The 14,034-nt window shown below is 38.6% G+C and overlaps 2 protein-coding genes across 2 annotated transcripts in view; one reads left to right on the top strand and one right to left on the bottom strand.

Moving 5' to 3' along the window:
• Window positions 1–14,034, top strand: part of heatr5b (HEAT repeat containing 5B) — a 70,871-nt gene that overhangs the window by 39,145 nt on the left and 17,692 nt on the right. The window lies entirely within an intron of this gene.
• On the bottom strand, window positions 6,615–13,238 carry LOC125978370 (interferon-induced, double-stranded RNA-activated protein kinase). The gene is made up of 20 exons (XM_049735689.2): window positions 12,938–13,238; window positions 12,706–12,832; window positions 12,386–12,500; window positions 12,143–12,285; window positions 11,967–12,081; window positions 11,763–11,824; window positions 11,564–11,692; window positions 11,344–11,467; window positions 11,098–11,150; window positions 10,962–11,025; window positions 10,773–10,819; window positions 10,627–10,663; window positions 10,485–10,543; window positions 10,282–10,401; window positions 10,118–10,210; window positions 9,822–10,002; window positions 9,123–9,251; window positions 8,897–8,998; window positions 8,298–8,360; window positions 6,615–7,921 (listed from the first exon to the last, which is right to left on the bottom strand). The coding sequence occupies exons 2-20, from the start codon at window positions 12,813–12,815 to the stop codon at window positions 7,796–7,798; spliced, it is 1,872 nt and encodes a 623-aa protein (XP_049591646.1). The 5' UTR covers window positions 12,816–12,832; window positions 12,938–13,238; the 3' UTR covers window positions 6,615–7,795.

The raw sequence follows: 14,034 nt of genomic DNA, 5'->3' as shown, positions 1-14,034 counted from the left end.
GTGAAACTCAGCCCTGTCACATGGGCACGATGACATCATCATTTCAGGTTGAAAATGGACTCCTGTGCAGCTGTATTGCCTCGGGTTGTTTGCTACACAATCGCTTCACTGTATCTGATTACCTACCGCCTGTGAAGGACAAAAAGTAGAGCATGAGGACAGAAGGGGCGGTGACCTCGGCGTTATCGTGCTCAGCGAGACTGTACAAAGACAACGGACACACTGATAGCACTCATGAGATAGTCACATGGTGGTCTCTACTAACTACCCTAAAACCAATAAAAAAAAAGCAATAAAATATTTTCATCCGGTTGTAACATTTATTTTCAAGCTTCTCTAGGAAAACTTAATTCCGCCTTCCTGGTTGTTAGTTGACTCTCTTTCATGGTTAAGGGACCGGTGCTGCATTGTGTGGTACAAAGGCAATCCTTCATGTGAACCAGATGGACTCAGCGTGGGTTGGTTATCTCCCTGGCCATGAAATAAGGTGCAAATAGGAGCCATCTTTGACCCTGGCCTTGGAGGAAGCTCAGATTGTAATATCTAATGAAAGCCCTCCAGAGACGTCTACTCATGCCGCTCACCATCTTTTCATCCTGATCTGCACCACAAATAAGAACAGGAGGCTGTTGAACATCGAACATCTTGTGTGAATTAGAGTCTCAGCCTTGGGCAGGGACGGGGGAGGGTGCTCTAGATGTCTCCTCGCTTTCTCACGAAGGAAGGAAAGGGTGTGGGCTCCTCTGCCTTCTGCTGACTCTCATTCTGCAAACATTTTGCTGCGTTGCCACTCCAGATCTGCTCATGATGAACTCACTGGTCTGATGAAATCGGCTGTTGTCCACCACGTGGACCAACAGTCATCATGTGTCACTGTGCAATCTCTCGTTTCGTAAGTGGTGTCATGGCTCCCGGCCTGTGGAAAGCCTTTGAACTCATCACTTGAGTTTGACTCAGTGTGTCCACATGCAGCTTTGCCTTACAGGCCTTGTCTCTGCACGAAATGCCCAATCCTTCAGATAAATCCAATAGATCCAACCCCCAATAGATCTGAAACTGAATCGCAAACAAGGTAGGCGCTAGCCAGACAATGGCCTTTAATAAGTCCGGGCATGAAACCATTAATTTATCTAACAACAACAGAAAAACCTGGACCAATTAGTCAACATATATTTTGGTTGTCTTTATTGCAACAACTTTACAAGAGCTGAAAAATTAAGAGCTAGTCTACAAACTGTCTTTTGGCCGCAGTGTCAAGTGCTGGAACATAAAGATAAAATTAATTTGCCCTTTGTGGTATGGCTGGGCATCAGCAAAAAAAAAAAAGACATGCCCATACATTTCTTCATGAAATGGGTCCTTGGAGCTTGGTGCTGGAAATGAGGGGATCCTGTCAGTTAATTAAACAAGGGCGGTGATGTCTCCGTCCGTCTTTTCTTTCACCCGCACTGATGCCTGGAAATTTTTCAAAACGGAGAAGGCTTGCAACTAAAGAGACCACAGAGAGCCGAGCCTTTCAAGGGGAATGAAATCTTTTGAGCAACAACACTGACATACCACGACCACCCTGGGAAGGTTATGTGGTGTTGCTATGGCAACACGGGACACCAGAAGTATGTTAAAAAGATAGCCTGAAGGGGTTGGAGGTGGGCGCGTCTAAACTGAAACTATGGCAGTGGAATTCTGTGGGTGAGTGAGGATGCATGTTGAATATTAATATTCTGTTTAAATTAAGTCAGAGTATGCATGCCACCATCTTCTCCTCCACTCTGATGCTGCATACCCATTAACATTTGTAAAAGCCCAATATGCACCATGACACATCCGGCTCTGTGGATAAGGAGGGTATTTTTAGACATGTACTCATTAGTGCTGAGAGATCATTTGTAATGAAGGACAAGGGGGGCCAATATCCTCGTGAAAGATGGCGTCAATATTCAAATACCAGATGAGTGAATGAGTGTAAAGAGGTATTGGTAAGAGTAGGGTGAGATGTTAGGAGCAGGCCAATCAAAGAGTTTAAGGGGAACGACGCAATAAATTTGTAAGGGACAAGGTCACATGAATTATACAGCACATTATGCATGCTTTAAAAGCTTCCTGTTCCGCTTTTATAATAACAATATGACATACCTATATGGTTGATTATGCGCGCTGCAGTCATGCCACATCAGAGAACTATTTTCCCTTGGTAGAGGTCAGACCTGTTGTTGCTACTACTAATTCATATCTCACTATAAGAATGACAAACGCAGCTACCATTCACAATAACGCATATAATCAGTTAATGGAGTCTTCAAATGATATACTACAGTATAACCGGGCAACCATCACATTTCCTTTTAGGGTCATACGTGTTTGCACTTAATAATAGAATTCTGATTAAATTTGCTACATGAGGTAAAGTACTATGGTTGTTGTCTAGGTAGATTGGACATGTCGCCACTGTTTGACAGTGAGGACACCAATACAAAAGGATAGTAGGCGCCCTTGCCCTTGTCATCCAAGAGGCTTATGTTGTTGGGGTACATGATACAACAGTGCCCCCGAGAGGTCGTAGAAAGTGTGCAGTACTGTGCCCTGTTGTTTAAGGACTATTTACTATTCGCAATACTGATGTGTGTGGAGTGATACTAATTTAAATTGGTGCCACCCACTTTGCCCACGGACAAACACAGCCAACCTGCAGTTTCTGAATGGTTTTCTGCAGTATTGCAGGAGTTCGAAAGGGGTTGTGGTCATAATGAAGTGGGCAGTTTGAATGAAATGATTTGATGCAAGAGCATATAGACTTACTATTTTTTATGCCATTAGGTACACAACAATACAATTATTTTTAATGCAGGAGGAGCTGCATCAACTGTTCTAAGTATACAGTTATGATATTCGATACTAAATTTGAATATAATCAAAATGTGAATTGAAAATAAGATTTATATCATAAGATTATGTAGTAAGAATTATAATTAGAACGATATGATGGTATCCAAAGATCAGACAACAAAACCCTCTCCTGCCTCCAATCCCTACTCAGTTATTGTTTTTTCAATGACTGAACGTGAACGTTTTTGCTTCCATAACAAACGGACCTTAAAGTTTCAAATCACATTTGACCGGGTTGGCCAAAAGTTCAGGATAAATCCCACATGCCCAGAAAGGTTTAACGGCCCCGAGACACGACACACAGCTTGATATCAGCGAGCGTGCTTGTTTTTAGTGGCTCTGGGAGGCCGAGTGGAGCCAAGTTGAACGTGAACGATTTGGAGCAGTATCCAGAAGGGGTGGGCGTGCACATGGCTGGAAAGGCAGCGCAGATAAAACAAACCCCAAAGAGCTCTTGGCAGCTGAATAAAACAGGCCCAAAGGATGTCTGTCATAGCATGGTGTCCAAGCTTTTCTATCTGTCCCTGGCTTTGTTCACAGCCTGGTTTTGCCACTGCTTTCATCTCATTCCCTGATGCTCCCTCCCGTAGGTGGCTGTGTCATTTCTACTGACAAAAGGAGGAAAACATGAATCCACAAAATAAATATAAATTGCTGTCAATGCATTTCATCTTTAATTCAATATCATATCTAATGAGTGTGACAGCATCCATGATTCGTATGTGCACCCTTGTTAAGAGTACTTGGGTTAGTTGAGATTGGCGTATGTGTGTGTGTGTGTGTGTTAGTTAGTTAGTTAGTTAGTTAGTTAGTTAGTTAGTTAGTTAGTTTGTTTGTTTGTTTGTTTGTTTGTTTGTTTGTTTTGCAAAAAAGAGCTTTTAGATGCTTCTGACACACTGTCATCTCCCCTGCTGCTCCCATATGAACTACTGAACTCCAGATGGAGCAGACTGGCTCACTTATTAAAGATTTACCAGATGAGTCTGGTGTTGTACCCTTGACCTTCCATACAGCACAAAGAGAGTGGGTGTTTGAGGCAATGTGAAGGGGCAGGAAGTTGAATAACGACTTTGGTGGTTTTGCCACTTGACAGCACTGGCAGGCTGTCAGCAGAGAGAATGCAATATCATTTGTAGTAAATTACAGGCCTTGTAAGTCAAGTTCGCACTGACAGATCCCTCGGCCGTCTCAAAGAAGACAATTCTACCGTGAAGACTGCACGCAGACACATACTTTCACACTTTTGAGGTCATTACAACATCAGTAAAAGTACTTCAAGTATATAGATTACAATTTAGTAATCTGATTCAAGAACATGGAAGTTTAGTAATAAGATTTGGTTCTTATTCTAATGAAGGCCAAGAGTCCACCAAAATTTCAGTCTTGAGAGAAATAGTACGTAATTGCAATCACCAGAGAGATAATTATCTATTTCATTATTACATTTATGATAGACTATTCCATGTATGTACCCATCTACCTACAATTGGCAAAATAGACTTAGGGTTAAGCAGTGCATTTCCGTACCATTGTAAATTATAATCAATCATTAATAATTACTCACTATATTGTGATTATTTTTTATCTTTATATAGGCATGGAATAATATATTGTAGATTGGAGCAGGCAGAACAAAAATGCAACATGTCTTGAAACATCGAGATGCATGATACGCGAAGACAGTATAAGTATGTGCTTTTGTGGCGGTTGAGCGTCCGCTGTAAAAAGAAATTGCAGCCCACAGCGAGGCATGACATGTGGTCATGCTCCAGTTAGTCACTGAGTTCACCAGAGGTCAAGTGCTCCAAAAAGCAGAACTTGTGGAATAGATGCATGCACAAGTCATGTGCATCCACAGTTGTCTCTGCAATTTTGATGTGTGCTGGTGGATGAAGAGTAACAGAGCAACCAATCTATTGCTTGCATGCTTTTAAAGCTGCACACACCACTTTTCCATGACCCTCTTGATTTGTGTGTTGCTGAGTGAGTCCATTTTACCTTCCGGCAACATGGTCCAGACTAGATCTAGATCACTGCCTCACTGCTCATGCTGCTCTCAGAGGAAGTGACCTCAATACATCCAATAACCTTGCTTGCACGTGTGCAACAGTCCTGCAAGATTGAAGGAACAGCAGGTTTCTTACCTAAGATACTGCTGAAATTTAGACTTTTGTGCTAATGTTTGAGAGATGATGCATGTAAACAGTCAAATAACTTGTAACAAAATAAACATGGGAAGTTAAATATTTTTAGGTACACCATTGCGAATAGAATATAAACTTTTTTGTACTATGTATTTGTAATTTAGTTTATGAGGATTCATTTTCACCAGCAAAATTTAACAGGTGACATAATATGAAGTCCAAACGAATCATAATTCACTGCCTACTACATACAGACTCATTAAAAGTATTTACAGAATAGTACTGCTCACTTAAAAACACTGTTTGGTTAATTTGCATACTAATCTACTCTTCAGTTTATTGATCTGTGACCGCATCAGAGACATTCCTTAACCAGGTGACTTTGTAGGAGCTTGCATTTGAAACTCATTACCCTTCTGGATGCAAATGATCCAACATGTGCCGTAAAGATGATTATATGTCACAGATCCCTGGGTTTTGGTTCTCAGAATGAGAATGAGCCCCTGACGCCCACAAGTTAAGAAAGCTCAAGTGTGCACCAAAGACAGAGCCACAGCTCCCCCGTTTGGTTGCATTTAGGCAGTGGCAAGAGCTGGCCCAGTTTCTAGAGTGTTCATGAGTTTAGTTTTTTTGAAATAAAAATGGGGATGGCTTGGCTGAAATGGCAAGAAAACGTTTACAGCATTCTCATGATAATAGAAGAAATAGCAAAATAATTAAATCACACATTGCAACAGTCATTTAATACACACGTTAGCAACTCATTTGTGTTTTTTAATAGAACAGAATCCCCATCTATTTTCAAATTGCTGCTCAAACTACGACCTCATGATGTACAGTAATGCCTTGCTACTTCGCGCTTCACCTATTGCAGCCTCGGTGCATCGCGGGTTTTTATGAAAACAAGTATTGTTCATATAGTCGGTGCATCGCGGCTTTTTGCGGCGTCACTTGGAGCGCGGGGCTTTGTCTGCCCATAGGACTTTACAGCACACTCTTGGCCGGTACAGGAGACGAGACCAATGGGAACATGTTGATGTGTATCCTTGCCGTTGATTGGTTTAGAACTGTAAGAGCAGTTCTAACCACGCTTAATCTGACGAGCCGGTCAGCGAGCTCGCGTAGCATGTCATCGAAGCAGATGAGCATAGCGAGCTTATTAAAGCGGTTTAAAAAGTGTTTAAAGATACAATAAAGTGATTAAAACTGTACAATCAAGTGTTTAAAAAGAAAATTATAAAAGTCTTGTGCGGATGCCCTCGCACTGGGCTGCAGGGGTGCGTCAGCCAGTCAGCTCGGCAAGAAGCGGAGCTGTGACACGTTTACAATTTAAAATGTTTAAAAAGGGTTTAAAATACAACAAAGTGTTTCAAAATAAAATTATAAAAGTCTTATGCGGATGCCCTCACGCTAGTCCGCGGGGGTCGCGTCAAGCGGCCAGCATGCAAGAGCAGAGAGGAACCGTGACACGTTTACACTTCATGGAAGGTTCATAAAAGTCTTGTATTGTAAAGTATTGTAACAATATATTTACTCTTATTTATTTTCTTATTTATTTCAATAAATAAGAATGTTTCTCAAAGTCAGTTTTTTAGTATTTGATTTGATTTGTTTATTTCAGCAAGTACCCAAAGAACACCCTTATTACAGATTCATTTGTTTGACATGACTTGTCAAAAAGGGAAACGGGGGAAAGCAATTTCACTTATCTTGTCCCGTCCAGATTACAAACAAGGTTTCACTACCAGACACACAATCTAAATTGCTACAGAATTTAAAACGTTTACAATAGTGTTTAGAAATACAAAAAAAAGCATTTAAAAGTACAATAAAGTGTTTAAGAGTACCATAAGGTTCATAAAAGTCTTGTGTGGATATTGTAATATATCTTCTCTCCATCGCGGATTTTAATAAATGAGGGATTACTGTATTTCCAACAGTTGTAATTGAAATGTATATGACATTACAGATGAACAATAATCATTTTAATGTGACCTATATGTATATAAAATATTCACACTTCATGGCTCCATGTACCAATTAAGACACCATACAAAAACTAAAGTAACATTTACGGTAGCAGTATCATGTTTGAGTGTGTTTGTGGAACTGGGATTTTAGTTAGTAAAGTGCTCAAATAGCTGTTAATTTAGGGGTAAAACCTCTAAAAATGCTAGAAACACTTTTCAACTTCCATCATGGCAATATGTAACCAATCAACCAATAAAACATAACCGTGACTTCACCAGAAGTGACTGTGAAAACTATTGCAATCTCAATGTGTGCCTCTTTTCCCCAAACACACAAAATTATATCATTGAAGCATAAGTTGCTTCAACAACTGCAGTTAAATATAAACTCGATATTAAATGTCTTACCTTATGTAACAAACTAGTTTTGACACAATGTTATGCATAAAACAATGGGGAAAAAATATTCAGATGGATGGTCACCTTTAAAATTACAAACATTAATTCCAAGAGCATTTTCATGTCAACGTGGTATTTATGTTATTATTTCGACTTGATTTATTTTCCAGCTAATTTTGTGAATCATTTACCCATCCAAATGATGTCAAATGTAGCTGAGATTCCCCAAATAGTCATACAGATGCAAATAAATAGCCTGTATAGTAGGTCTATCCTCCTTCGGCGCAAAACAAAATAATATTCTGCCAAGGCGGTGGTCCCCAAGCTGCTTCTTGGTTATAATGGTGGTCCCTAGAACAAAACTAGCTAAAAACCCCTGTTCTAGAAGCAATGGAGGAATTAGAGAGTCTTTCTCTCTTTAGCAAGTTTAAGTGCAGTAGCACACTCCTTAAGGTTGGTCTGGAGTTGACTGGCTTCAGGCCGGTCTTCTGGCCTCAAGCAAAGCATTGACTTGATAATTTGTTGCTGCAAAAATAAATGAAAAAAAAAAAGATAAGTACATAGATAAATAGACAAATAAATAAACAAACAAAGGAACGTTGTTGTTTTTTCTGAGCACTTTCAGGAAACCTCTACTGTATGAACTGTCTACTCAATTTACACTATTGATACTATTTCTATTTATTTTTATTTATACCAGAAAACAGCACCATGAAAAGCCCCCAGCAATTTTGTTGTACCTCCAGTTTGTCTGTTTTTGTATGACAATAAACTATTATCTTGTAATATTAGTGTTAACATTCTATTACTAATATTATAATAATATGAATTAATATTCTATTCTATTCTAATACAACCCCAAATATGCATCACATATTGTTTAAGTGTTGAAGTGCTGTACCTCTATGGGGAAATTGGATGAAAACTCTGAAGGGAGGTTCTGGTTTCTGACATCATCCCAAAGCTGGTTTACAGGGGAATGAATGACAAAACAGAGTAAGAACATATCTGAAAAGTTTGAGTGAAAATCATACATCTATGAAGACACACACAATCAATGCTAAATCTGTTAGATCATGTGCCTGTGCGATTTATCGTACTGTATTTCCACATAATGTGACCAAGGATGAGGCTGTTTATTAACACAACTGCAAATATACTGTATCTTTTCTTAAAAAAAGTACATTTAACGGATATACTATGTCAAAGATACTGGTTAGCAAGCACGCAAGAAAAAGAGATGTGCTGGACCAAATTGGACAAATTATATATCTGTGACAACCAGAAGCCTGATTTATATTTTTTAATCATTATATGCCATACATTGCAGATAAAACTGCTGCTATGGAAATGTTCACTGCTATCTATGTTGATGTGATTGTTAACAAGCTCCTAACTTTTTCTTTCACCCTATTTAATTGCACATTGTCTGAAGCTGTCGCCTTTATTTACAGTTGCCTTAAAAGGTTACAGTTTAGGATCAATAGCAGCTCAACTCACCTTTTCTCTTTCAGTAGAGGTACTCATGTACCAGAGGAGCTCAAAATAAATCAGACCCAGAGCATATATGTCCACTTTTCTGCCGTAAGTAGCTTTGTCTTTCTGTAATACATAAAGAATGCAGAATAAAGTACAATTTGCCCATGTTAAACACCCTGAAAATGATGATTATGTCTTTCATCAAAAATACTGGCTGTTCTAGAATGTGTGCAGATTTCTTTTTTACCTGCTCAGGCGCCATATAACTCAGGGTTCCCGTTTTCAAGCTTTTCTCCTCACTGTCACTATCAACAGTAACAAGGCCAAAATCCCCAATCTTCACTGTTTCATCCAGTCCAAACAGGATGTTGGCAGGCTAAGCATTTAGAAAGACAAACACACAATGTCGGTAACTTGGCACCCAAAATCCATGAGTGAACTTGAACGTGAGTGTGAATGGTTGTTCGTCTCTATATGTTCTCTGTGGTTGAGTGGCAACCATTCCAGGTTTGTGCTTTTGCCTGAAGTCAGCTAGGATAGGCTCCAGCAAGGCTGAATAGGACAAGCCGTGTTGAAAATGGGTGGGTGGATAAGGTGTAATAGGCTAAAATTATAATAAATGAAGTTGATAAAATAATTGTAGTCCAGGGGCGTCAAACTCATTATTGGCGCGGGCCGCATCGCAATCGTAGTTTCCTTTGGAGGGCCATTATGACTGTCAACGCCTTATATTATATACAACATATGCTACACAACAAATAGATGAATAACTAGTTTTGAAATCAGAGACTAGTAAAAACTGTTCAAATATTTTAAAAATGGCCAGCAATATCATTATGTTTACAATTTGTAATTTTAGTATTAACATATATTGATGCACAATTTGTCTTAGCGGGCTAAAGGTTACTTCTTACAATCATTCTGTAACTGTAGCAAATAAACTCACCTTCAAATCTCTGTGGATTAACTTTTTGTCATGAAAGTATTCGACTCCTGCGACTATTTGCTGTATAATTTCAAAACTGAGATCCCTTCTTTGCAGAGTTTCCTTATTCTCGGTGTTCATATCATCAATATGACCTCGGAGGGTTTTGGTGTCACACAGCTCCATCTGAATATAGAGGAACCTTTGAGAGGAATTTGGGATAGGTCAGCAAAAGACAAAACAAAAAGTAATTCAACGCTTGTGTGTGTTCATATGTTCTGCAGAGCAAAAATGTAAAATATTTTAAAACGACTCACTGGTCATAGGAATCTTCTATCCAACACGTGTAGTATCTTACAATATTGCTATGTTGAAGCTTTGATAAAGCGTCTATCTCTCGTTTAGATTTTCTGAGCACAGAGACGACAGATTAGGAGAAAGTGTCCATTGACTGTTTTTAGCAAACAAAAACGTCACTTACTCTTCACTGCTAACCTTCTTCACAGCATAGTGCTTTCCGTCCAGCTTGTGCTTTGCCTTGAAAACAGATCCAAAGCTTCCATTGCCTATGGCTTGTACACACTCAAAATCTTCTTTAAACCTGTTGAATCGAACAGGAACTCGAGTGTACTTATATGTAACCATGTCAAAAGAGTAGCATTTATCCATGTGAAAGTGACACACCTCGAAGTGGTTGACGGTGAATTCCGTCCGCGATTATCTTCACAGCCTTTAAAATCTATCTATTGAAGAATACAATTGTGGAATGAAGATGAAAGAAAATGTATTAGACATTTGATTTCAATTACATCAAAATTTTTGTTACCTGTTGTCTATTAGCATTTGGAAAATTGGCTGCAATTCTAAGGAGACAAAAAAAGAAAAATCTGTTTAAATAAAGGTGTCTGGTGCAGGCTATATACGTATACTTTGTATACTTTCATTCATGGTTGAACTTAGATGGTAACTTACTTTCTTCTGGCTTTGCAACCTGGACTTTGATTCTTGGGTGGAGTTATCTAAACAACATACAAAACAGTTCTTCAGATAAGACAGATTAGATTGTGTTTTTAAAGAAAACTGTCAGAAACATTCTTGTAAGGATCACAGATTTTCCCTGATGCGGTATGCATATCGTTTATTGTATTGGTAACAACTCACCTGATCTTTGGGAGAAGACTCAGCAAACTCTACTGAAATGCTTGAAGTTGTTGCAAGGGATTTACTTTCAAAATGAAAATAGAAAAATTATTGTGACTCATACATATAAACTTGTGATACTTGGTCAATGACTTACCACAGGTTTGGGCTGCTTTTTGTACTACTGGCACATGCAGGAGACTGCAAGACCTATTGATCACAAAGTTACTGAAGTTAGGTTAATAAGTGCTTGCTGATGATACATATGGGTTAAAAAGCACAATGCCTTCAGTCAAATGAGCTTTACGAGACTTTTTTTTTCTGCTGAGTATCCCAGAAAACCCATTATTCCACTATGGCCGCGATCTTAAAAAACAGCAGAAGCCCAAAAAAAACCCGATACCTCATTGTCTTCTTTTTCAAGGACAGAAAGGGCCAACTGAGCAGCATTTTGCTTGGCTTCCTTGAGAGACTTTCCTCTACCCACAGGGTAGTCCTTGCCATCGATAACTAATTTGCAGGAAAATCTGTGCCAACAGAGAGGCAACATTTTAACTTATTAGTGAAGAAATTGGGACGCTTGCTTGCGTATTTTATGTTCCTAGATGAAGGCTTGATCTTACTTCTGGTTATGAGGTGGGCCAATTCTCTCCACTTCAATGAAATTATGAGTGCGCTGTCTTTTCTGACAGTACTGGTTTACAATTCCAATATAATTTTTTTCCACAACGGCATCATCTTCAGTCTTGTTGCTGGGAGCCAAAGGCACAGAAATTGATCAAATGGGAAAAGCTAGTCATGTGTGCCATGGAAGGTGCTCACCTGATTGCTGACATTTCCTCCTTTTGTTGATTACAAGAACCATAGAGGTTTTCACCTTCAGTCTAAAAAGAAATACAGTAATTTGAATGATTGATGGTAGAGCCTACTTAACATTTGGTGGTTTTGTGTGATTCTGCAATTTCCTTGGCAGACAGTCTGGAGCAACAGGCACATGCACAGACGTTTTACAATGAGCTTTCTTACCGCTGACACCTCATATATGGCATGATATGCATGCTTTGCAGCTTCTTCCTTAGCTTCCTTCTTTGTTATCCCACTGCTAAGTGGATACTCAATCTCCCCAACAAAAAACTGACATCTGAAAACAAAACATGATATCAACTCTTTATTCAGAACTTGACAGCATTATTGAGGCTTACTGAAAGGACTTGTATGGTCCAGGTCTTGCGGACTCCTTAAATCTGACACCCATTTTGATTTTCTGACCATAGTCATAGAGCCAGGACACATAATTTCTTTCTTTTTGACTAACTGGCCCAATAGAACCTTCTGATGTATGCGTCTGTTAAAACAAAACACACCTTCCATTAAATTAATTCTTATTCAAAATCCATACAATGAATACACAAAATTGTGTGTGCAAATTCGCAATCAGGATTCACCTTCTTCATTAAGATCTGTAAAGCATGTTTAGCAGCGTTCTTTTTGGCCTCCTTTTTATTGTTTCCCACTCCTTCTGGATATGCCTCGTCATCGACAACAACTCTAATGGAAAATCTAGGATTAAAACAACAAACATTTAAAACGAAACCCACTGAAAACCAGAATCCCAATACCCACCACCTACTAGATCATTTTTCAGTAATAATAATAATAATAATAATAATAATAATAATAATAATAATAATAATAATAATAATAATAATAAAAGTTATAAAACAAACATTTGCCATTAACTCGACTGTAATTATTCCCAACTCACGTCTTAATGTGATCCGGACCATCGCTTCTGACATCCTCGTAGATCAGTTTCGAATTTGTTTTCTGACAGTACTCGTTCAATTTCGCTACGTAATTTTCGGTGTCCATCATAAATCAGAAAACTGGATCTAAGATCAAATGGAACGTCACACCATAATTAATCACATTATGGGATAATATGCAAATTTGCGTATATAAAAGCAGTATATGTATATATATATATATATATTCACCGTTCCTATTGAGATGTCGTTGCGGTGTCAACCCCACTTCAGTATTCCAAAACTGGTGATTTCGATGGTTTCGTTTCGATTTCACTTTCGCGAAAAGAAAACTTTCTGCCCTTGCTTGCTGCCTTCACGTACAATCCAAAATTACGGAATCTCCTTACACACACGGTAAAATCTTTCAATAAAATTAATGACCCGGATAAATCTGTAGCCTCTATTCGCGATGTGGATAATAATAACGTTAGTTTTTCATATACTCGCTAGGAGGTGTTGCAATGGGAAGCTATATACCGGAGTGAGTCTCACGAGATTCATAACACACTTTTTTGAACCACGCGGGTAACTAACTCCACCCACAAAAGCCTAATACGCTCTTAACCATCCAGGCAAAAACAAAAGTAAATAAAAAAGCAAAGTTCAGAATGATTTACTACAACGGTACAAAGAACAGGATTTATTTTAAATTAATTAATTAATTAAAATTATTTTTTTGTGGCTTAAAACCATTTGTCCACGCTACGAATTACCTCACATCTGCCTACGCCCTTATGACCTTATTTGATCATCCAAAATGCCACTTCCGATCCCCCCCACCCCTGTTCTGCAAGTAAACAAGTCCAGACATGTTGTAGGGCACAAATATCAAACTCACGACCCGCCACATAATTTTCTGTGGCCCGCAAAGACAAATTGTGCATCAAATCTGTGTGTCATTTGCACTTGTTAAAAGATGAAGATACTCTTTGTACATGACCCATATGAGTAAACACTGTTAGTGCCACCCACTAGAGATGGGGCTATTTAAGTATTGGTGTCTTTTGCAACAAAGGTCCTGAACCAGGGTCTCCCCAGGAAAAGATGTCAAAATCATTATTTAATGATTTAAATAAACACGTACCTGCTGAATTCTTGTGTTAATAATGTAATCATCACACAGATTGCATCCAATATTTAAGTTTTTACAGATTTTTCTACCTTTTTCTCTCTTTTGAAAACCTGTATTTTCAAACAGATATTTTCCGCCAAATCCTTGTATATATTGCAATTTCTATTGAGTCCAAGATCCATTTTTTTTTACAAAAAACTGTATTTTCTGAAAA

This window comes from Syngnathus scovelli, chromosome 12, assembly GCF_024217435.2.
Source record: "Syngnathus scovelli strain Florida chromosome 12, RoL_Ssco_1.2, whole genome shotgun sequence".
NCBI lineage: Eukaryota > Metazoa > Chordata > Actinopteri > Syngnathiformes > Syngnathidae > Syngnathus > Syngnathus scovelli.
This window is presented reverse-complemented; position numbering and strand designations above follow the sequence as displayed.